The sequence below is a fragment of the Melozone crissalis genome, unplaced genomic scaffold (genome assembly GCF_028551555.1).
Source record: "Melozone crissalis strain CALT ecotype California unplaced genomic scaffold, PUWL_Pcris_2 ptg000042l_1, whole genome shotgun sequence".
NCBI classification, from domain to species: Eukaryota; Metazoa; Chordata; class Aves; order Passeriformes; family Passerellidae; genus Melozone; species Melozone crissalis.
This window is the reverse complement of record NW_026535820.1, coordinates 34,852,019-34,878,459: the sequence shown is the minus strand read 5'-3', so window position 1 is coordinate 34,878,459 and position 26,441 is coordinate 34,852,019. Positions and strand designations below refer to the sequence as shown.

Genomic DNA, 26,441 nt, shown 5'->3' with positions numbered 1-26,441 from the left:
AAGAGTGATGGAGATATTTCCTCTAGCACTGAGAAATTTTTAGAAACAAATACTTGTGATTACAAGGTCAAGTGATTTGTTCCTAATAGTTCTGGAAAAGCTGGGATTGAAGTTTCAAGTGGCTGACAATTTTACAACACTGACATAGTTACAGTAAACTATTACTTATTAATTTGAAGATTAAAAAAATCCCAAAAAACAACATGGGCCAGAATGTTTGACACTCCAGTAGAAAATATAGAGAAGAAACTGTGGAACTCAAGAAATTACCAGACCAAACACGGTTGGTTGGCTACCATCAACATCAGATGATAATAGGTTATGCACATGAAGACCAAAATGATGATTTTGCTTAAGTAATAAGAAAGTAAGGCAATATAATATTTACCTACATGGCATTACTTACTAGTAGGGTGGTTTCAGTGTTTTGTTAGAGCCAATAAAGAACACATGAAATGAATTAACACTTTATGAAATGAATTAACACTTTATTTTTTGCTTTTGAAGTACTAGTTGGGACTGATGCCATATTTAAAAGCACTCAACATTTTCAGTGATTGGAAAGTGACTTTAAACACAGCTCCTGATAGCACTTGGTGGGTGACACGAGCATTGACTAAACTGAGTAGGAGCCAGAACAAGGCCAGAAAGCCCAAACAAGACAGACTCACTCAAAAATGAGTTTTATGAGAAAATTAAATGTGAAGCATATCATTAAGATATAAGTAGGGACAATATTTTAAACAGCAGATTAATCTATTCTGCACATACCTTTTGTGCAAATAAAGAAAATGACCCAAAGGATGGCAAGCATGTTCAGCAGCAGTGGCTCTCCTGTATGAGTAATTCCAGTTCTAATAACACAGGCACACTTTGGCATTCAGTTTTTGGGCAAGTAAATTTATCCAATGTGCAAGGAACTAATATCCTAAAGAAGCAAACCTCCATGAATGACAGCACCTCCTTAACAAAATATTTGGTGCTCACTTTTATATATATATATATATAGAGTATCTAGAGACCACCATCACTCACATTTGTGGCCACCCACAGGAAAGCTAGTCAAATATGGATAAACCAAAAATTCTTCAGAGAGTCAACAAGCAGAAGCAGCATAAGATACAGATGTCTTGTCAAATGCTGTGTTCAATGCTAAATAGAAGCTGTTCACAAATTAAGATTATTGTGAAGGCAAACAATTTCAAGAGGAGAAACTGTATCTATTGCTCACTCAGCAACTTCTATCAACTCCCTCTGAAACCAAGAGCAAGACACAAGGTTTCCACAACACTGGCTCTACACTCACAAATACGTTATTACCTGCAAGTGCCACCTTTGATGCTGTAAAATATCCAGTAGAATTAGGCACTTCTGCCTGAGAAAAATAATGGGGAGGAGGAGTAAGAAGACACCTAAAGAGATGCCAGAAGGATCTCTTGACAATAAGATGCTACACTGCCACTAAGTCAATCCTCAAGAAAATCTAGATGAAGCAGTAATATTGTCCTTTATCCAGCAATGCAGAGTGCAATGCTACCACCAAACAGCACCCAAGGTACTTGAGTTGCAACTGTTAAAGCTCCAGAAAGCCTTGACAGCATTTGAGCTGGAATCTCCTGTACCAAAAGCTGCATGAGTAAGTCCAGAGAACTGACACAAGGAGGAGGTATCTGGAAGTGGTCAGAAGTAAATAATTTTTAATTGTGTTGATGTTACTTGGTCTACAGTTATCATGGTGTCCAGGCATCTACATTCTGGTTTATTCCCATCTGCATTTTGACTTCAAAACTTTGATATCCAAACACGTTTGTTTCCCCATTCACATTAACACAGCATCTACAGCCCCTGCTTCGTTCCAAAGTCTTTTTTGACATCTCTCATTCTGACAGTCTTCCTGTTAGATCTGCACTCCTCTTCTGTGACCACAAATGCTTAATTCTTCAGGGGCGGGAGAGAGAAACAATCATGTTTTTCCTCCTAAGCATACTTAGAGGGGAAGGCTTGCAACATGCCAGTTGTTGTAAACTTCTGTAGGCTTTCAAAAGTATTCCTTATAGCACACAATCCCTGTTATGTGATTGGAGCAGAGTTCAGAATGAAGATTTAATAACCTGGCCTTCCACACAAAGTCTGAGGACAGCACTTGCCAGGTGATGGTCTTTAATTAACAACAAAAGTCTTTGAGGCCAGTGCCTCAAAGATTTTTGACTCCAAGACAGGATGATTCAAACAGGTCCTTTTGTTCTTTTCTCCTTTGAGGAATGTCCTTTTGTACAATGGATCTATTGTTATATTATTGTCTCAACATCCTTAAGGAAACTCACAGACCTGGGTTCAAGCAGACAAGAATTCTCAGTTACTACCTACAAACTGGCCTTCGGCTTAAATAGGAAACGGAAGAGAAGTTACACAAAGGAAATTATGATTTCACAAGTTCTTTCAAAATCAGGATTAGGAAGATACATAAACCTTTCAAGAGTTATTAGTGATCACAAGCCTGAGGGTTCACTGTAAATATGGAAAAGAGTTATCTACTGACTAATGGAAGATTTACTGAAAGAACAAAAAAATAAATGAAAAAGATATGAATAAAAATGCAACAAGAGTGAAAGTATTAAATGTTGCCTTTATTATACCCTATGGACAAGTGTTTTAACCGTCTTCACATAAACATTAACTTCAAATAACTTACATTGTATCAATTCTCTGTTTCCAATGGAAATAAAGCCACTTCACTGCATTTTACTGTTTGAAATACTACTGGCTAACAATGAACACATGAAACTATTCTTAACCTCATTAAAACAGTCGCAGCTTAAAATGCAACCCCAATAGCACAAAATTCAGTTACATAACTTTGCTAAAATTCCACCATACCCTTCCCCCAAAAGACTAAATACCCACTGGAGCAAACAGAACTGGCTTGTTATATGAAGGCATGTTAAAAACCCCCAAAAGAACCAACAGAAAAAAAAAATATTCCAAACCCATCAACTCCAACAATTCTTGCTGTATTTGTGGCTCCCTGGCCTCCTCAGAGGGGGAAGTAACTATTATGTAAAAGGTCTTGCAGACATTCCTGCAGACTACAAGGTTCTTTGTAGGCAGACAACCACACCAACTTGATTTCGTGGTATTTTCTAAATTTAAAATCACAGATCTATTTTTACACAGAATTACAACATACTTACTCTGCCATTACACGCCTGACGTTATTGGCATATAACACTGGGTTTTTTCTTTCTTCTTCTGAAGGAATGTACACGGGTAGAAACTGCATACAGAGAACTGAATTATACCAAAAATATTTAACATTTTAAACAATGTCTTACAGCACTAGGGTGAAAACTGTATACAGTTTGTTGTTACTCAGAAAATTACATTAAGACTACAGAAAATATTAAAAATAAAACTTTTAAATGCTTAAGCATATGTCATACTTCTAGAAATTCATATAACACTGACTCTGCTCATTTCTCACCACACGGAATCCAAGTAGAGTTTTATCTTCATTTCCTAAGTGGGACTCAGAATTTTAAAATAATTTAGAAGTATTAGCACTTTCTTGCATAAACCTCACTTACCTTCTGTATTGTTCAGCTCTTTTCAGATAACCAAAAAAAGCACATGCTACAGGAATATTGTTTTATAACTTAAAAATTAAGAATCCAAATTTTAAGGACATCAGGTATTTACTGTTCCCCCTGCACATTTTGAAAACATGTACGACTGCCTAATATACACAGGAAAAGTGTTTTTATTTTCTGCTGTTAGATGTTTTGAAACTTTTTTCCTTCTAATTGGACATAAGCCATTAACGCTCCATTGAAATAAAATCTAAATGAATGCAGATGACCAGAGAACCACAGAATAGTTGTTGGAAAGTGGAAAATTAAACCAGAGCTGCTGGAGACCCACCACAGAAAGGGCAGCTTTCAGAATGGCATGGCCTACATTAAAATATCTTCCAGTATTTAAAGCTGTTTTTAAGTGTCCATTGAAAAATTATGTAAGCCCCAAGATCACAGCCAATCTCACCAATAAAAACCTTCAAAACATTTCCTTCTGCCAAATGACAAACTTCCCAGATAGGAGGAACAAGAGAGGATCACTCTGATCACCACTCCTAGTCAGTACCAGACACACAACTCTCTTAGTAGTGCAGCACAGTGAGATAATTTATGCACTAAGTGAGCAAAATGCTCACAATCCTGTGTAAAGCTTCTGTATTAGAAAAAAAGCTGCAAGAAGCTTAGTTGCAGTACATATAATTACCTACGGGAAGGGAAAATGGAAATTATGACCCAGAAATTTCACACTGGTCTTTAAACCAGAAACTAACAACTGGGTAAAGCTGTTAGTCTTTATTTTAAAGTTCATAATCTCAGCAAACACTTCTCAATAACCACAAAGCTAGATGTGTTTTTAAAATTACTGTGTTTTAAAATTAGCTGTGTTTCTAAAGTTACTGATCATAACTGTATGATCAACAGTACTCAAACACTGCTGTTGGACATTCATCTGTTTCCTGTAAAGGACAAATATTGAATTTATTTTGAGTTTTGCTGGAGTTTTTCCTACGTGCACCACTGCAGCTCAAAACACATGACTCCTGTCTTCTAAGTTTACATTACAAGCAGGTACACCAGCCTCATGTAATATACAAAACCACAAAGACTGTGCAGTTAACAGAGATGGAAAGACTGCTCCTTCAACTTCCAAACCTCATTCCATTTATTTGAGTTGCAAATGGCTATTAAGTAATTTGCCCAAACACAGGAGAAGTTTGAATATGAGGTGATTTCAGAGGTGTTCTGCATGTCTGTGCCTAACTCAACATAAACAGCATAATCATTTCAACATCACTAACAAAACCAAGAGAAGAACTCTCAGCTGCTGCAGACTGTCATGGATGTACAAACACTGAAGTTGACAGGTCAGTAAAACAAACAGACAAGAGCCAAAACAAACAACATGTGCAGATGATCACACATCCTTTCTTCTTCACCTTGCCAGCATGCCATTTTTAAGTACAAGATGGGTGGATGGGCAAATATTTACAGAAACCTATTATAAAACTTACATAGATTTTATTTTATAGTGACACTGGATGACAAACATAACATGCCAGAACATATATTATATGCAGAGAAGCCCAGACTAGCTAAATTTGGATCCTGATTGCTGACTGGTAAATCTTACTGGCTATCATTTAATTAAAAAAAACCTCTAAGGTTGTGTTGTTTTGTTAGAGGTCTTCCTGAGTTCTTGAATCATCAGCAGATAACTCTGGTATCCAGGCTCCTAGGTTTTTGCCAGTATCTGTGCTGATTGAACAGAGCAGGAATATCCACCAACAAACTTCAGAGACCAGAGGAAAAATATGACTTTGAACACAAAACAACCAATTTTTCCCATATGTTACTAGTCCTCACTGCACTTCCTTGCAAAACCAGATTCAACTGCTACAGCTCCAGAAGCGCCTTGACAGCATTTGAGCTGGAATCTCCTGTACCAAAAGCTGCATAACCTGGGAAAGTCTAGAGAACTGACACAAGAAGGAGGCATCTGGAAGTGGTCAGAAGTAAGTAATTTTTAACTATGTTGATGTTAATTGGTCTACAGTTATCAAGGTAGTAACCACGTCATCCAGGCATCAACACTGTTTCACTCCCATCTGCATTTTAACTTCAAAACTTTGATACCCAAACACATTTGTTTTGCCATTCACATTAACACAGCCTCATACTTGCCTTGAGGCATTACTCTGCCTCATACTTGAGAGCAACCTTGCAAACAGGTTTACTCCTCTATCTTCTGCCAACTACTGCTTTAGTATGGAGTATTTCAGAAGGTCACTAGTTAGTTTGCCTTTTTTTTCCCCCAAGAACTACCAAAGATCATAGCTTGTTATGTAAGAGCTACAGAAACCCAACATCTGCTAGCAGCTGCTGCCTCAAAAGTCAAGAAAGCTCAGCAGTGTTCACTCCTGTGTGAAAGAACCCATTTTACTTGCCTAGAGCAGAAAACCATGTTCCTGAGAAAGGGTAAAAATCCTGCCAACAAGCTGGTTTGTCTCAGCCCTGAGTGAGGAAGTCACTCCCTGGCCCTTCTGCAAAACACAGGCCACTGTTCTGGAAATCACATTTATTTTTGTCCAACTGAATTGATAACACAAACCACAAATTTCTACAACACATACAACTATTGAGTGGCTGGTGTTTTGCATATTCATTAATTTTGAGAATAACTGATTGCAAAAATAAGCAAACACAGAGCAATGATCAGAGAACAGTGATCGGCATGCAATATATGTTACTATTGTAACACAGTGTATGCAAACATGCAACAGTTCTTCCTACTGATTTACCCTGCCATCAGTTCCATCTGTCAGACCTAAATAGCTGCTTCATTATTCAAAAAGCGAAAGAATTGCAGAACATCTGTCAAATATCCTATACGACACACTTCAAATACTGTAATTGTCCACAAAAATGCAATTACTCTGTGTAAAATGCAATAGGGACAACAAGTTGAAAGGAAAGCCTATAATTGTTTCCATGTTTTCACTACAATAGTATTCAGCTTCAAAATTACAGTATTTTCCTCAAAATAAAGTTAAGAATATTGATAGATTTTCTCTGTGTTTTCCTATTTCACATTCTGAACAGTGCAGCCTAATAAAAAAATTAGCCAGACATTCAATAACTTATATGGCCTCTAAGAAACCACCTCCAATTTTTCTCTACAAGACATTTCTTAGTTCATACATCAGCATTCACACACTTGAATGTCTAACATACAAAGCTGGTACACTACTTGAAAGAGCAATCAGGCCATTAGAAGACAAGAAATTTGTTCACAAAAGACTTTTTAAAGTGAGTCAGAAATTTATCCACTCAATTCAAATCACTAAAAAAAAAATAAAGTCTTATGCCAACAGGAAAACTGTATTTTGCTATTCCATTTTTAGACTGTATTTTCAGATACAGAAGCCATTTGTATAAAATACAAGTAGTATCTTAACCTGTTTTCACAGACATATACACAAGTTATGAATACAAACTTTTACTGTAGAATTATGTACAATATTATGTATTCTACAACTGCTCAGAATACACTGGAGTTTTTTTTACTGACCTCGATTTCCACAGAATTGTGAAATTGACATAAAGTAAGCCACAGAATTTCAAACCTAAAAGGAGAAAAAGATAGGGAAGGATGGAGAAAAAAAATATATATAGTGAAACATTAATACATTATGCTCCAAAGTCTTCACATAACATCCTACTTGTAGGATAATCATATTCAGATAAAAATTAACAGAAAAGGCCTTTGGAAGTACTTCTGTATATTACATTCTGTAAGGTGGAACAAAAGTTTACACTGAATTGGCATCTTAAAAATACTCAAAAACAGGAAGACAAACAGTGAAAGGTAATACATGCATAACATGTTAAAGGAGGAGTAAGTCTGTTTTAGAAAATGCAGTATTCAGCACAGAGCTGGCAAGATTAATTATGCAACCACTGAGATTTTATCATTACCTCAGTTTGGAATCAAAGTTCATTATACTTCCAAAGTCTGTTAATGAAATGCAGTATGTGTGTTTTAATAGCCTAAGATACAAGATAACTGGAATCAACTTGACCTTAGAAAGCATTAAGATTCAAATCCAGGAAAGGATTTAGTAAACCTAAATTAAGGAGCAGTGTGAAGTAGTCACATTTTCATACAGTATCTAGGTAGTTACAGTAGTCAATCATTGTGAGGGGATGGCAGGCCAAAATCCTCTTACACAGATAAAGTGCAGTTCCTAGAAGCAAAACCCTACTCATTTTGTAATACACCCATGTAGGGCTGTAAAACATTTCCCCCCTGCTTCCTTCTTATTGAGCTTCCAACACATCAAGGCAAAGAAAAGAGTCAGGAACAACAATGGAGTAATTTGAAGTTTATGTTCCTGACAGAAACACGAAAGTCTGGTTTCTAGGTCCTTGTTCAAGAGCATTAAAAACCCCCAATAAGTTACAAGTAAACTTTTCTCTCTGCCATCTCTGTAATCCTCAAAGATTGAACCCTGAATTTAAATGAAAATTTAAAACTGATAGAATCTGTATCTAACTATGGTCAATCTTTGTTATCAAGGTAGACTCAGTTGATCTGTTCCGAACACTGCCAAGGCAGTAAAAACATTACTTTCAATGACTAAATTTGCATGTGACAAGTTTTCAATCCATCTGACAGGCTACAGCACTTTTAAACAAACAGAATACTCCTAGATACAGAAACATTTCCAGATTTCTGTTTTAGTGTTAGTCAAAACATAAAGATATTTTTGCTGAGAAAAGGAAGCCTGTTATCAGTCTTAACAGCATTTTCTGCTAAGACATCACAAATACATTTTAGGTCACCCAGGAGAATTAATCCTAATTAAGCCAAGCTGTAATTTAAACTGACCCAGTCAATTTGCATAACATCACATGCTGCTGCAGATTCTGATTCAGCTTTAATTTAATTTAACTTTATTAGCAGAGATCAACACTTCAGAATAAGGGTTTTCTAGACACTATAGTGAGCTGAGGCAAGACACCTACAGGTTTCTTCTGTCTTCCCCTGTGTTCTTGAGTCCTCAGTTAGGATACTAAGGTGGAAGTAAGCTGCTCACCTTTCTCCTCTATGGCTGAGTTACTTTTTCACATGAATTGCAGTGCAAATGCAAGGGAAGAGGCAGGAGCTCACAAGAACAGAAATCCCTTTGTGCAGCAAATGCTGCAGTGTGTTTACATTATACACAACCATGGACTCATCTACTTCCAAAGTGACAAATCATTTGCAACCTGAACCTTTGCAAGTGATCAGTGATTTCCTCAAGTCTCAAAATCATGTCCTTAATTAGACCTGGATCCTAAGTGCAAAACTTAATTGACAAAATTCTAAATTACTTGAATCTTGGTTAATCCCCATGGTTTCCTCATTATTACTGAAATATAGGATGTCACATGGGACATTCAAAACAATACAAAGCATTAACCACAGAAGCCAAAACTCCTTTAATTAGGGTTCAAAATTTGCTGTTTTCCTCTTGGTCCAAACATTTTGAAATTTTTATTCAAACCCCAATGAGAAAATAATGCTTAACATTTTTTTAAACAAGCAAGAACTGCTTCTTTTAATATCTTATATTGCATGAATTTGCTAAAGAACTTCTAGAACAATATTTTGTTTAAAAAAAAGGTCGAAATTATATTCAGACAAGATAATGGAAACAGTATCTCCAAATTCTTTGAGTGGGTCAACTGCATTTGTGAGAGTAGACCAATTTCAAACAACAGCCATAGATTTTATACAGTAAGATACCAAATCAACTTGCAAGCATAGAGCAGAAGCAAGTTGTTTTACTTCAGGCACTTGGTTAAAAAAAAAAAATTGAAATAAAAACCTAAAATTCTTTCTGCAAACCAAGAGAATCATAGCAGCTGAAGTACATTATTTACACCTGGATACTGCTAAATGACTATTAGTATAATTAGAGAATAAGAGATAAAAGATAAATTAATCCCAAAAAATAATCAAATAACCAGCAACTGGTTGACTATATATGCACATAAGTCATATAAATAAACACTAAGCGAGGAAAGCAATGATAAAAGCAATAAAATATCAACCACTTACGCTCCTGGCCCCTGCCATGTCCATGTGATTGTGTCCTATGAAAAGAAGTGTGACATTTGCAATTAATTAATGTGCATTCAACTTTTTACACTGCACACAGCATAACTGACAATATATTACTAAGAAACTTTCATGGAAACTTCTATGCTCTCTTTGCTAAAGTTCTTAACCCTGTTAGGGATCAGCCCATCTTTTATACAGCTATATGGCCAAAATGAACACTGTGTGAAGCACTAAGAGAGGACAAATCACAGTAAAAGAAATGAACAAGATGCAAATAGCAAAAAGGGAACAGAGACCTGTAAAGCAATATGTAACAGGTAGGAATATGAGGGTAAAAATCATCCCATTTTTAACTAATATCAAGAAACGGCACAGGAAAAAGACTGCAGTACTTAGAGATGTGATTTAAATGTACAAAAAAGGATCTAAAACCTAAAAATTAGTTCTAACTTGGAAAAAGAGTTCAAGTCATTATTGTAAAGACAAGAAGACACATTAAATTCAGGTTTCTGAAAAACCTGATCAGAAAAATATTTTTTCAACCTACTGAACATATTCCAGTTCAGATTTATGCTACCATCCAAACCCATTCTAGAGATTTCAGGTGATCACATGTGCCATGACTATGAAAAAAACAAGTTAACTCAAGTTTTAACTACCATTTAGAGCCACCTAAAGTAAAAATAAAAGGAAACAAACTTATCCATAAATGGTGAAAAATGTGATTAATGATAGAACAACAGCTTAGAGAATAGGGTCAGCACGTCATAAAGATCCACTAAAAATTTAAAACTTGACATTTAACAATTATTTTCAATCAAACAAAATACAATAAAGGATGAATCTATCTGTAGCAATCAATTAATCTGCATTAGAAAACCACACCTCCATGTAGTGATATTTTACAACTATAATGTGGGTAGTTTTACTGTTACACAGTTTCTGGCTATTTTGATGTCTCTGATAACACTGCAAGTAAATGTACTATGGTTTTTGTGTTTTTCCCACAAGGAACTTTCATTACAAACCATGAGAAACCAGTGTAGATAGCTGATAACTTATCTAGAGACTAATTCGCCTTATAGAGCACCAGGCACTACACATCTCCAACTCCACTCTCTAAATTGCAAAGGCACAGAGTGAGATAAAGAAAAATGTGATCTCCATGAAAGTGTCTGGGTCATTGAACAGGGCACAGGTATTTTCAGAATGCAGCCTTGTGCTGGCTAGCTGGCAAGTCAAACTCAAGTAAGTCATCAACAGTCCTGCAAGAAATTCCCAATGCAAATGTCATAGTTGACAGTCATGCTTTTTTTCGTCGAAGAATCAGGATGCATCAGGGATAATGGCCAGGGAAATGGCTAGGGGAAAAAGGGATTCTGATCTGCAAGAGGCAGATCCATGTTATAAGAGACTTCTACCAGCATAACCAATATCTTTATGATAAAAGCATACAAAGGGAAGTAGGATTTTCCTTACATAACTAACTTACCTTTTATATTTACCACAGCTACCAGCTTGCGCTTCTGGACAACATTCCCTTTGACAGCATTCTTTGAAACTACTGTATCCAAGTAATGAATACTTTAAATTGTGTGGAAGTACATAAAATGATACAATAGCTTGGTTGGAAGGGATCTTTTAAGGCTATCTATTCCAACTCCCCTGCAATGAGCAGGGACATCTTCAACTACATCCTGTTGGCCAGAGCTCCATCCAACCTGACCTTGAATGTTCTCCCCTCTGTTACTTCCCCTCAGCATGGGAAGAAACAGGCAGAAGAGCCATCTTCCACAGAGTTTGTATTTGACACAAGAAGACATTGAGAATCATATGCCAACCTTCAAACAGGAGACTGGCTGTGTTTTCAGAGGTTCAGTTTACCCTGATATACAAAAACTGTACGAGAGCTGCTGCTAAACTGCTTATCAAATAACACAGTTACTCATGGAAGGCATATGGACATAAAATGCATTTTAAAGGGCTCTGAGATATCTAAACAGGTATATAGTTTATATATTTTCATCATTTCATAAGTAACACTACTCTGACAGAGTAATTCAAATGAAGAAACAAGGGAAAGAAGTAAAAAATTGTAAAAAGGATTGCAGTAGAGAACCTATGGGTGAAGACATTAGAGCATTTATTCTAACTAGAATATAGGTAATAGCTCTCAGGCATCTAATACCTAAAATATTACCAATCTAGACAACCAGCAGCAAAATTTGGAATATCAGGCCTAAACAACATTTTAAGCATTAAAATTTCTTTCTGCTCATCCATCAAGAAGAGAAACACATTAAAATATTACTACTAAAAATCACTGATACAGGACCAGAGATGTCATCTAATACAAACAGTCACAAGCCCCAAGATGACTGTTATTCAGGGAGCAACTCTATAAAAAATATAAAAACAGAGCTCTTCACAGCAACCAGAACTAGATTTATTTGCTAGCAAAAACCCCCTGAATTTACTTCTTCACTTTTGTCAAGTTTCAGCCCACTGCAGAACAGTAGTGCTTTCCCTAGCTCTTCAACAGACTACAACGAAATAAACATTCCAGAGCGCAGACACCTACTACATTCACCCCAGGCTCTGATCTCCAAAAGCCTCTCAAAACAGCCAGGTGCACTCAAATCCAAGACTGTTCTCATCCATACTGTGGAACTCAAAGCTCTGAGCATAGATCAGAGCAGGCACTTCAAGCAAAACACAGTGGGGTGACTGCACACAATGCATATCTAGAGTTCACCGGCTCAGCAAAGATCTTAAGAAGTTCCTTTCTAAATCTAAAATTATAATATGCATCAGTCAACCAAGGCAACAAGTAGAAAGCCAGAGAGATTTAAAGTTTGCTAAAAATGTCATCTTAGTGTATGAAAACCAATTCCCATTCCCTACTCTGTTCTTACATGTGTTGTGGTTTAATCCCAGCTGGCAACTAAGTACCACACAGCTGCTTGCTCACTCACTCCTCGTCCCCCAGGGTGGGCAGGAGAATTGGGATGAAAAGGTAAGCCTTGCCTTGTAGGTGGAGATGAGAATAGCTCGATAACTGAAACAAAATAATCTAATTCTATATTCCTAACCAAAATAAACCTCACCTTTGTGTACCACATCATATTCCTTCTGCCTCTAACTCTGATGCAACTCTTCTGCAACCCCCAAGCTAACGTGAAAATAAAGCAGTAATAGCAATTATCACTCCTGTCATTAATGCTTAGACCTCTGGAAGGTCTCTAGGAACTAGATCATAGGAAGCTAAATGACTCGAGCACTGAAAACAAAGTGTTTTACAGCAAGTAAAAGTAGTAGGAAAAACTTAAGTCCCATATACAAAGTCATGCCAGCTCACAATGGATATCTATATAAATAGTTAGAATTTCTTTTATGACATTTTTGCAGTAACATAAAAATTATAAAAATTTTAATTTACATTTATATTGTTTTACTCCAATGTTAGAAGCTTACAAATTTCTGTTACTAAGTGTTAGGAAAATTTACTACTGGTTTACAAACATTGAATTTTATGTACTACAGGCAATAATGACATTTCAGTATGCACCTGGATTTTGAAGATATTTACAAAATAACATTGTATAGCTTTATATTGCTGTGGGCTTAACATGAACAAAAAGTTACAAGGCATATTAATATGATATAAGCCATGAGCATATTTGTCATTTTAAATGGCAGTGCCACCAAAACTTCAAACTATTTTTAGAAAAGAATCTTTCTTCCTGAAAATATAACAATTATGTAATGAAACATCCCAGGCAGCCTGCTACAAAGCACTTGATACTATGTAAGCATATCAGGCTGCTACTCTTGTCACAGCATCTGCCACGATAATTTTTGGGTCTGTTACTGCAAACTATTTGATTGCCATTCCATCTTGACTCAGCCAAGAGCAAATAGTGGTCTGTGTATATTAACTTTGCTTGGATCCTTTTTTTTAAATCAAGCATATATTTTATGTTTCACCAGTAAATGACAGAAAGAACAGTGGATGGAAATATTTGTAAGCAACTAAGGCACCAAGAAGAAACAAAATCCTTCCTTAGAACAAAGGGTTGTTAATGGGCTAGCCAGAGATCATCTGATGTGACATGCATCACTGAAAGAGACCAGGTCCTTATTTTACTTCTGACACTCTTCATACCCTCCCTAAGTAACTTCCACTTCAGGAGGGGACAAACTTCATTTATTGTAAATAAACATTCAATAATCTGCATTTTACCTGAATATAATTTAAATTGGAAGAATAGTCCAAACTAGCTAATTGCTTAGCCAAGGGCATGGTGAATGTAAAATGGACAAGATGAGACTTTATAAAGGTGCAGAGGTCCTCAACACATCATCCTACACCATTCATCCAGTCACAGTAATTCATGACTAACACCCCCAAAGGCAGGAGATGAAAAAACATCTTCCAGCAATAAATGGCATTAGGAAAACTCTCCAGCAAACACTGCAGGAACAGGGAGCACTTAGGAACACAGATCCTGGACAGAAATTGCCATTTGTCTCATCATTTGGCGAGCACTTCTTGTAACAACCTGAACAACTTTCAAAGCAGAAACATTTACACTGTCTCAGTTAAAACTCCATAATATTGCTTGAGGCTTAATGAATAAATGCTTAACTAACAATAACTTCGTAATGATTTTTGAATTTTTACACCTAAAAGGTTACATAGTGCACTTCAATGAAAATGCCCTGAATTCCAAGGACACTGCAAGCTGAACTTACCAGTTTGTTTGGATAACGTAAAACCACTGGCTGCACAGGAACCCCAGGAATAAACGCTCCTAGAAGGCACATACAATGCATAATTAATTTAAAGTGCATTTTGGTAGAGAAGAAATTTACTGCAGCAAGAAAAAACTATACAACTAACAGACTGATAGGAAGTAGTTGATAGTGAAAAAACAGGATCTGAAAGTAGCCTCAAAAGTAATCAAAAAAGCAAGCCCTGGAGAATGACAATGTATATCCTCTAATTAAAAATGTTTGCTTACATTATCTAAATTATCCTCTACCACTTACACATATTGTTATTTAAACAAGTCAAAGCTTAGTACCAAATTCAGCTCAACAAATGAATATAAAAAAAATGAGCATGCACAAGATGGTTAATTTTTTCCCTGTGGTCAACAATATTTTTGGTAAAGACCTTGGGCTTTCTTATATAAAAGAAGCTTTCTATTTTTATCTGAACAACAATAATTTATAAGCAATTTGTCATCTCTGAAATAACAGAATTATTGTCACTTCTATTCTGTAGCTATGGGAAAACTAATAGTTACAAATTGAACTAGAGCTATATTGAACTAGAGCTATTATTCAGAAGCATCGCTTCACTTCATGGGAAAATTACAGTTCTGATAAATAAGCAGCACAAGTTCTACGTCATTTCCTAAGCATTTTCTTGGTTTCTAATAAAAAGATTGGGTAATAAGTATCTTGCCCAAGACTTCTCTTAACATCTCTTTCTCTCATGAAGAAATTAAGAGTTTCACTCAAATTATGTTATTCTTGACAATTTACTACAGTCTCCCTAATACTCCAATTAAAATTAAGAACTGAATAATTGAAGTACACTGTATTTTCAGCATAACATTTGCTTTGCAAAATAACTGTTGAGACTTTAAAGGAATAATTGTTTATGGAGTATAAACATCTTTAAATTAAGGTGGTCTGCATAGAATCCTTAAGAGATTTGGAGGCCAGCAGTACCTTCTGCTCAGTCTCAAAGAACAGTCTAAGCAACTTTTGAAATAATCCAAAGCTGACAAAAGCTGAGTGGTAGATGACAACACTACCATTTAAACACAAACACAAAACCAAGAAAATGTGCAGTAAGAATAAGGAGCATAGGCCATGTTACCAGAATGCAGAAAGGCATCCTGATAGAAATAACTTGAATAGAGACCTAAAGTAACATGATATAAGTGAGGAATTTTGAAGCAAAGGATTTCTGGAAGAGTGGATGGATACAGATGCAGGTTTCAGTAGTAAAAGTGAGACAGTCAAGAGGCAGACAGCAGCATGTACCAGACCAGAGCAGAGGAAGATAGAGTGAGAATGTAAGGATGACATACATGGTGTCTGGAATTTCTATGGCACAGAGGGAGGGCAGGAAATCAGGGCTTCACAAGAAGGATTCAGGCCAGCTTTCAAAGCATGGTCAGGATTCAGGTGGAGAGAGAAGGAGAGCAAAGAGCTACAGAAGTAGGTGTTTCCCTAATCACCATTCTGTCATCTAAAAAGGTAAGAGCTGAGAGAAAAGTCTGAGATTCCTTCAGCCAAATGAATCAGTGCAAGGAACCACAGTGCTGACTCACTGCACGATATTCTAAGTGATATTTAAATTGCAAGCCAAACAAAACACAAAACACACAGTAAGACTAGAAACTAGGCAGAAAACTAAGAGGTCCAAAAACACATTCACAGCTGCCTTGCTCACTGAAGCTTCTTGACCATCTCCCTACCTAGGTGATAAAGGCAAGTTTACATTAAAGATTAGTGGTTTACTGCAGTACTGGCATTTGTCCCTACTGGAAATGCAATTTATAGCTGCATCAATGTTCAGTGTTACACCCTCTACTAATCTGATAAACTAAAAGGGTGGTCCTAGTGAAAAGAGCTTAGAACATGGATGTTATGTAAAAAATGGCAGCCTGTGTAACAGCGTTACATGGGAAACATTTTCATGCACTTTTCACCAGAATGCAACTCCACAGAAGAGTTAGAGAGGGATCAGCCAGATACAACACAGCAACAAATGCTAGGCAGCCTGAAATAGGTACACTACAAAGCTTAAGGTAGCAGTGCGTATCTAAATGCTGCATGACAGACCCAAAATAGGAAATGGATGGGGCAAGGGAAAAAAACAAAAGCAAAAAGACACAAACACAGATCCAGGAAGAAACATTACTCCTCCGGTTCATATGCATCTCAGAAGCCAAGAAAAAACCTGAATGATTGAAACTCTTTTGATCAACAGTAGAATTACAATCTTCCTGTAGCATCAAAATTTATATTCCAATTTCACCCCATTGCAAGGTTTTTAACTCAACTTTTGCAACAGCAAGCAAATTAAAATGCAATGGTATTTCAGAAAATGAAGATACAAGGACATTCTGTAGAGAACAGAGAAATGAGCATAATACCTACCAGGTTTGAATGTAATTAGACAGGAACGGTTTGTGCAAGTGCCCTCTGGGAATATCATTATCTTGAAGTAAAAAAAAAGTTGACTTTTAAGAACTATTTCAATGTGAATTTATTTACAAATACATTTTTTCAAAGCTGTTATTAACTGATTACAGCAAAAATGTTCTCAGGGAAAAACAGTTCAGTTAGAGTAAAAAAAAAAATGTTGCTGAAGATGTCAAGTAAAGTTCTACCTTAATAGGAAAAACATTTTTCTTTATCTGTGATTTTGCCTCTTTTTTGCCCTCCAGTAATAATTCTATTTATTGGAACACCGACAAGGACCAGAAACACTTGTTAAGTATGAGTATTTTCACTGAAGATTTTGGTGCTAGACAAAGTATCATAGTCTGTAGTGTACCAGAACAAAACTCCTGCCTACAGGCTAAGAAAAGAGTTATTTTCTCTTTGCTATTACTTGGCATGTGCACAGATGCCCAAATGACAGAGACTGAAAATACCTGAAGATAATTCTAAAAAAAAGAGCAAAACCACTCAAGTTGAACCAATTCTTCAGAAGAAAGTAGAAAAACAAACAAAGCCCTCCCCAAACCCCCCTCCCCCATCCATACTAGGACTAACATTACTAGTTTTATTGCCCACTCTGTCCTAGCTTGCTTTGAAATCTAATGATCAAAGTCACAATGCAAAAGCTATAAATCACCTGTCACATTGTTTATAGCTGTTTATAACATTTTTGCAGTCCAGTAAGCAGAGGTATACCCACTGTTAGCAGCAATAATCCCATAAAAATATACAGTGTCCTAATCTCAAAAAAACCCAAAAAGCACCGGAATGCTTCAAATTTGCATAATAATCACACGCTTCTAGGAATCTGAGATCTTATGTATCATCCTTTCCTTCCCATTGCTCTCTTTCAAGCACATTATAAATAGCCACATTTAAGGCACAGAAAAAAGCCCTGAGCCACTTGTTCTGCCCAGGTTTTCATCATGTGTTTTAACAGAGGTGGTTATTGGAACATCCAAATTTTTTTGGGCTGCTTTGCCCAGCATCTTCAATAATGGCAATGCCAAAATCTTGCAAAGGGTGAGAACACACAGTACTTCCCCAGGTATTCTGCTAAGCACTTCATTTTTTTCCTCTTACAGGACTTCCTCATCTGCTGTGGTCTGTCCATTTAGTTACCACGAAAGAGCTGTCTAGCCATGTACTTACCCAGTTTCCCTCAAAACACAAGGCAATAAGAGACACATGAGAATCTTACATTTTATCTTTTAGAAAGAGGGGGTAGGGGAAATTTCACACACACACACCACCCCAAACCACCTAAAGCCACCCACAATGAAGAAAGCAAACTGCATATGCAAAGCCTAGAAATGCCAAATTGCATCTCAGAGAGCAGCAGAATACAGTACCTGTGGCCATTTACCATCAGACTGGGCACGCCTCTTTATCTCTTCAACAGTTTTCCTGCGAGAATCCTGGTCTGATCGAGACACAAATACTGGTCGGATATATTTGATCAGAGCTGAAGAGAAAGTAAAACAAAAACAAGGACCAGCCTTTATTTTCTCTTTATTTGAAAAATATCCCCCCCCATACATCCCCATTCCCACTCCACCATCAATTAGTCCTCTGGACAAAATTTTTGTTAAAAGAACACAACTACTTTACTATATTACACTGCAGAATTGAATACTCAGTTGAATTACTGCTGCTTTATTGAAGTATTTTCATAAGTTTCTATGAGGAAAACAGTTTTCAAAATTTTGGCATTTTGCAATTTTTCAGTTTTTAATAGATCAATACATACAATACATAGATAATGTAAAACATGATAGTACATATTATGCAGCTTTCTGCAACAATGCAGCTGTGGCTTTCAATAGGCCATTTCCTCTCTCCACAAAAATCAGAAAGTCTATAGCCACTCCCAAACCAGCAAAGCAGCAGGAATCTCTCTGCTACCTAAGTGCTTGTAAAAGACATCCTGACAGTCAAACTGTCTCTCTCTTTAGAGTTTTTGTCTTCTATGACAGCTCAGCTCCACTAAAGGTACAGCACCCAGGATATTATATACACTGATGTTATTTTTTGTGAAGAATCAGTGTCAACAGAAAAGGCATGCTCATTTTCTCAGTTGTCACTTGTTTGCCTGTTCCTCATACCAGATGAATTAGATCTCAGACATGTTCTTTCTGGCTCAGTGGGAAGCCTCTTGTATGTAGCCAGACACAAAATAAACGCAAGCAAAAAATCAGAAATCAGTCCACAAGATACACTCCATGGATGTCTGTCACAAAGACACCAAAGAATATTTCCAAAATAATAAAAAGCCCATACAGCCCTTTTGCAGTGTCCAAATGCACTATAAGAGAAGCATTTTCAAATATAGTGCTTCATGCCTTTATTTAAGCAGGTTGTCTTCCAAAACCTCTTAATTTTTTTATCATGTAATCTTACTTGAAGGTTCAAGAGTCACTAAAACATCAGCTATTCTACTTGCCTCAAACACAGTTTTCATTTTTCCAGCCACTGTGAGAAGAGTTCACTGACACTGTATAATCTGCTTTTGTCAGGGATAGACTTGCTACACTAACGGATCAGCCAGTGCTTAAAGTGTGAAGAAAAAAAACAGTGTAAGGAATTACAGCCCTGTACTCAGCAAAAGCTGCTGGTTATGGTGTTATCCCACTGGAAATTTAGCCACTAACTCACCAAAATTCTTCAATTCTGAAGGTTCTGAGAAACTAATCTGTAAAACTTTACAGCAAGTTCCCAAACATTCAGCCAGCCTCTGAAATATTACTTTTATCCCCCAAGTTGTCACAGCTCAGGAGACAGAGTATCAGGAAAGTTACCTTACTCTTGTATTTTTCCTACATGCCTGTTCTTAGACAATATCTATAGAACAATGCTTGGCAAAGATCATCTTTGGCCAGCTGGGGTTACTGTCAAGGTGAGGTAAAAACAAAGAAGCCCCAAAATAAACCACAAAAAGACTAACACACAAAGAACAGGGCGGGGAAACCCCACAAACACAGAACAAGCAATAAAAATAACAAGGGAAACCATACTTGGTATCATAATTGTTTTCTTAGTGATCCTACTCCTGAGTTTGCCCCACTTTTGCAATTTCTGCTCCATAGCAAAAACATTATAAAGTAAAGGAAAGCAAAAGATCTAACATCCCCAGCCTTGACTTGGAAGTTATTTTTACATTAGGCCCAAATGACAGAATTTAGGTTACTTCAGGCCAAAGAATGAATAAGATAATTCCAGAACTCGCAGGCTCTTTTCTGAGGACATGCTGCAAGCAGGGTCTTATTTATCAAGCATGAAATTAAGCAAGCAGACAGATTTTTCTTCAGGCAATGTGACAGAAAACATCAGACTACACTGATGTCATCAGTATCTGAGAACTGTACAGGCAAGATGGGCAAACTTGGGAGCTTTACTGTTACAACCTCCCCAAAAACAAGCTACTGTAATGTTACTAAGCTCCAGAGGAACACCAGGTGAGCTATCTTACAAATAACCAGCAGCACAAACAGCAACACACCACCGTGCAAAGAAAAATTACTCTGGCAAGCTGAAAGGCAGAGGCAACTGAGAGCTTCCTATGGATTTGTCCTGCCTTTTCAATTAGCCTATTAGGTTAGTTACATTAAGCCTTACTTTCTTAGACATTGGACTAAAAATGCTGACAGAATTCTTGTTTTAATATTAAACAGAAACTGAAGATCCTGCGAGACACCAGCTACCAGGCCCTTAGTGGTTAAGTCCAACACTTTAAGTGAACTTGAAACTCTCAGTCATCAGTAAAAAGCTGAAAATACACACCCCAAGGGAAGGCTAAGTTTTACTTTTCTTAACCAGTTCTGAAAACAGAGCACAAGGCTACACAGACCTTTACTTTCACCATACATTTTCATCACAAATCTGAAAATTCAAAGGCTGTACCAAGTCGACCTGTGCAACAAAGTCAGGAGCAGGGCCAAAGGTCTGTAAAGAGACGCTGAAAAACATACCAAATAGGCAGCCAAGATGAGACTGTGTCAGAAGTCAAGTTGAAACACAGGGAGACAGTACCTAAGGTAGTATGTGATGCAAGGAATAGGCAGGACTAGGGCGAAGTCAGGCCAGAAGTGAAAGCAGAAAATGCTTCAGACAGCTGGCATGCTGAGCAACTAAAGGAAACCAGTAGAACTCTGCAACATGTTCAATAAACAGAACATAATCATATCCTTCTCTGCTCAGCTATTTAACTGCCCAAGACTGGCTGTAACCAGATAGTGAAGACCACATCTCAAGTGTTCAGAGATTCTGAAAAATGTGCTTGCCCAGCTCCTCTCTCTCCATTAAAACCACCCTCGAATTACCAAATCTAGTGGGCAATGACAGAGAATCCATCAATTCACAAAATTGATCTTGTGAGTGCCATTATTCCAGCTTTTTCTCTAGCATGTCAGTCCCATTTCATCTAGTCCCTCTCATTCCCAATTTCAGATCATACAAGGAGTCCTGAGGACATTGACATGCTGTATTCTACCTTCTTAGACAGGAATTTAATATGCAATTTAAATAGTGCTGCCAGTAAATCATTAAAACCTCTGCCTCTCAGGGCAGCCAGAATGCCACAGACATTCTAACCAACTGAAAGTTGCTTGAAACAGTCTTTTTAAAGAGAGCCTGCAAAAACTCAGTAATGCTTTAATTAATAGAAGGGTGGCAGCTCCAACTGATTTCAGAACTCCCATGCAATCAATTTCGGCACCAGCTCAATGCATAAGCAAAACTTATCATTCTTCCTGATAAGCTGAACACAAACAGTTGGTGTCTTTAAACTTCTCAGGACAACTGCAGGGAAAAAATTATTTCCCATCTCTCTTTACAGGCAGGTATGCATGAGGAAACCTTGTTTCAATTCAAGACACAAAGTGCTGTATAACACACAACAGCAGAAAGTACTGTAGCAAGACATTTATACTGGCAACATTGCCACTGGTTCCGCAAGGCACCAGAGAACACACAAAGCTATGGAACAGACACGGGGCACTACATATAGTTCTTCTAAAATGTATCCATACACGCATTTTTGAGTGGGCAGTTACATTTTCACCACTGTAGAATCAGCAACAAACAAAGTGACAGCTGCAAAAGCAGAGAATGCTGAAGTTGAGGCTTTTACTTCGTGTCTCTCCTAAACAACACAAACCCCCACCACTACATTCCCCTGACACTCCAGGAGAATCCTACAGAGGCAGCACAACTGGCTCTGCTTGCTTTTAACATTGGAGGTAAGCTGTACAAGTAGCCTGCAGTGGGATATCCACTTACAGTATTTACTCCGCAGCTTTTCTCTAGTATGGAAAAAACACAGTTATTTTTCTAACAGCAGTCACCATGCTGTGCATTCTGTATTTAGGGGTACAAAACCCATGAAGGATAAAGGTTGAAAAGCTCTACACGCCCAGGAAGTTCTGAACTCACAACTTTTCTAATGAAGTAACATCTTACATGAAAACTGCTCTTTTCTGTAGAGAAAAGAAGAAAAATCTGTAAGAAGCTCAAAAGTATTCTGAAAGTTATTGGGGAAGAAAATCATTAAGGTTTTCTTACAATTACTTCCTGTGCATATAGACAGAGACCTCAAAAATGGAAAAACTCAAGAAACATAACACACACCAAATAGAAAAAGGTGTATCAATGCACAAAGCTTAATTCAACCAAAATTAGGATCTTTTGCACTTGGGATTACATTGTTCTTACAAAAGAAGGGTTTTTATAGTCATGACACTCTGTAAGAGATTTGTAAAGCTGGTGGTAGTATCTTATTTTATATACAGACTTATATCTAATATATATACTTATTTGACTCAAGTCTGAATCAACCACTGAAGATAAATGTATGTGAAGAAAACGTGTCCAAGTCTGACTAAATGCTTAGCAGATGGACCACCTGACTGCAGGCATGCCAAGTATTCATGGCATTAATGAATGGGAGGCAGCATTAATGGGAAAGTTCTTCTCCCTGCTTCCAAAGAGAAAGGCAGGAAACAATGCAGCCTATAGGACAAGGAAAGGTCAGCAGTGGGAAGTAAATAATTGGTGTCCTCTTTAGCTTTAACAGAAGGAAGTTGTGGTATTTGGGTTGGTCTTTCCAAACGTGACCCACTTCCTTTAAGGACTCCTTGAGAGACAAAGACTTCTTTTTTATCTCAGAGACACCTGCAACACCTCTATGAGGACATGATTTAATGTTTTAGCTTTCTGCTGCAAATCTAAAAAGTATTTAAGGCAGGCAGCAGTATTGGTTTGAAGGTTTCCTATATACTGCAGTTTGTAACTTCAATAAATGATATTAACTAGTGATGGTGGTTTAAAAGCATTCCAGCAGCAGTTTAAATGACAAGCAATTTTTACAGAGTTTTCCAGGACTCTAAGCCAAATGATAAACACATACCTATAACACACAGGTGACAATGCAAGTATTTTAAATCTCTCTGAGACAGCTTCTGTGAGACTGAAATCTTGCAGGACCATCTGGGTGCCCACAGTCTGAAGGAAACATTGAATTTTGAAACAGAGGGTTTTAAAGGAGAAGATGAAATGGGTAAATTTGGCAACACCTTCAAGATGCTGCTCAGAAATGGGGAGCTCAAGTGTGTACTCAAGGCAGGCTACAATGCCAACACAGCATAGGATGCTGGCATTCATCCTGGTGACCTCAGCATTCAAGCCCCTGATTTACAGTGTATAAAAGAGAAGAAATCTGTAATGCCTTCACCTTAGAACAGATTTTTCCATAAAGAGTTTAAGGACTGTTTTAGTTAATCTCCTAAGTGTTTAAATGTGGGATTCTCACAGAAGAACTATGGGGTTACCACAGTTCTCTTCCTTGTGCTGTATGGAAGGGGTGGGGAGGCACTTGGGATGCAGGACTAAAGGATTAGGTTGCACAACAAGGCTAGTGGGTAATTTGGCACCTTTTAAGTTTTGAGATGAAAACATAGCCAGCTACCCAAGCATAAATTCTTTCCCCTGAATTACTTTCATTCTCATCTTTTAGTCATGATGCTTGAGAAAGGCCTATAACGCACTTTCAAAAAATGAGCTTGAACAAAATTTCATGAGTTTACTAGGTGTGGAAAAAACCATCTACAACAGAACTGATAGTTTTATAGCACTGTATGATTCTCCCTTTCTCTGTAGCTCTGCTGTGTTCTGCCAAACACAAATTACCTCCTTCCCCTTTATAAACTTAAGGTAACATATCATCCTGTACATTTCACAGGTACCAATTCCCTCTCTTTCAGAGAGTGGTGTTAGAGATATTGAGAAGTTGCCTAAAGTTTAAATTAACTTTTCACTTATATTTAGTTCCTAAAAGTTCAGGCCACTGAAAATGCTCAAATCATAAAAGTGGTCACAAGTCTCCATCAATTCATATTTACTGATAAATTCCTTGTCCTTCTTACTGAAGCATTTCTGCAGCAGGACCAATCACTGCAGCAATGAAAAACTACTTTCATCCAGGTTGCTTCAACTGCCAAAAATAAGACAGTGAACTATCCAAAATTTATGCACAAACCTTGTCCTGAATTGAAGTGGGATTCAGCAGACAAAACAGGGATGTTTAAGGATCTGTACTGATAAATTGATCTGACTTCTTAAGACCATGTAAGGTATAACAGAATCCTACATGCCATTTTCCCACCGTAAGACTGAAGTGTTTCAGCAAAATTTACATCTCCAATCTACCAAAACTCTGGCAAGTCATTGTATAGAAACATTCATCTTCCTTCAGCATCATGACATATTCCATCTGTTTGGCATTCTCTACTTCCAGATACTGGGGTGTTTTTTTTATGATCATTGAAATACTGTTTATATTTGGGCAAGCAGTTCCTCCCCGGAGTTTGTTAACCTTGTGTGTGTGCCAAATGGATAATTTTCTTCACTACTGACCACTGACTGAAGAGTTCATAACTCTTCTCCCAGAACCAAAGGGCATTTTTAAATCTGGTTTTCTTTGTTTTCCTTAAAAGGATGAAGATATCTGTAAGAGTCACAAGACACAAGTCTGCTTCTGAAATTGGACTTTACAAACCAGGAGAGCTGCCTTCAAGTTAGACAGCAATAAAACCCTCATACACAAATACAGTTGTGGAGTACTTCCAATCCCATAAAGAACAGGCTTTTAATCATCTGGACTTTCAAGTGGATCAGAAGCTTAATATTCCATGACTGACTAACTAAGAGTACAATAATATAGGCAGCTGTTCCAGAAACCTATTAAGATGCTTGCAGAACCAATCTTAGTAACCATTTAGCAATCAGATCATTTTGTGCCTGCTAAAGCACCTGATCCCTCTGGTATACAGTGTACAATGTCTTAATAAACACTGTCATTACATCAAAAAGTCATTTATTTATATCATACTTGAATATACAGGATGAGGATGTACTCTTCACCCAAAGTCCTCATCCTTGGAAATTGTCTTTAAATTTCCTCTGCCACTTCATTTTTTACATATTTAAGTCTGCTCAGATACTTAAATGAATGTACTTTATTCAAAGCTTCCCAGAAGACTCAGAACAACCATTCACAAGACTCAAGAGATAACAAGTTTAGGAACATCAGTGACAGGCTCCAAAACCTTACTGAAGATGGTATACCAAGCTTGTAGGACTTACAAAACTGAAGAACACATAACATGATTCTGACCTCACTGGGATAAATTTTGGATGAGTGTCTAGAGTGTTCACAATTCACCAAGCAATCCAACAAAAACATGAGCACATTATCACATAAGAACAAGAGAAATATCAGTGGTCCAGTAACATGAAGTGTATTTTTTATGTGTGTCCATGTAGAGAGGTGTAAATAACATTTGGATTAAAATACTAATCAAAGGAGAGGATAGTCAGCACTATCTGCTTCACAGAAAACTTCTCAAAGCAGTAAAAGAGATTTAAAAAAATCAGCCAAACTAATCAATACAGTGATTACTAACCTCTCTGTTAAGGTCCATTTACCTAAAGAACACAAACTACTGTAATTGATGTTGCTCATATAGAAGTCCACCCCTAAAAACAAAAATGGTTTTGAACTCTCAATCCCAGTTATGACTTTTGGTATGTCTCACTTCTGTGGCATTTTTGTGAACATTTCACAAGTGACTACATAACTTCTGTGGTTGCACAGCATAAAGTAAATGCAGCTATACAAGACAAAACATTCATTTATATGACTGCACTGTACATTCCAGTAATATTCCATCAAATCACTACATGTTCTCTTTTTCTGTAACTGGTTGTACTCACACACGAACTAAATGAAGTGAATAATTTTTAAAATGTATTGTAGGCAGTCTAGACTTTCAATGGAATGCTGTAAAAGTCACCTCAAAATTAAATTAGATATTTAGAAAATAATTTTATCTTCTTAATACATATTATTTGTGCTACATTCAGGGGAACAACAATCTCCATATCCCTACAGATTTTCCTGGTTCCCACTGACTCTACTATGTGGAATACTTCAGTAGTCATTACAGCACTGTCAAATGCCA

At 37.0% G+C, this 26,441-nt stretch overlaps 1 protein-coding gene across 1 annotated transcript in view; it reads right to left on the bottom strand.

Moving 5' to 3' along the window:
- Positions 1 to 26,441, bottom strand: part of LPCAT1 (lysophosphatidylcholine acyltransferase 1) — a 60,051-nt gene that overhangs the window by 24,571 nt on the left and 9,039 nt on the right. Inside the window, exons 4-9 of the mRNA XM_054285443.1 lie at positions 18,279 to 18,391; positions 16,861 to 16,921; positions 14,434 to 14,492; positions 9,676 to 9,710; positions 7,141 to 7,195; positions 3,192 to 3,274 (exon numbers count right to left, since the gene is read on the bottom strand). Coding sequence (XP_054141418.1) covers positions 3,192 to 3,274; positions 7,141 to 7,195; positions 9,676 to 9,710; positions 14,434 to 14,492; positions 16,861 to 16,921; positions 18,279 to 18,391 — 406 coding nt within the window. The remainder of the gene's footprint in view (positions 1 to 3,191; positions 3,275 to 7,140; positions 7,196 to 9,675; positions 9,711 to 14,433; positions 14,493 to 16,860; positions 16,922 to 18,278; positions 18,392 to 26,441) is intronic.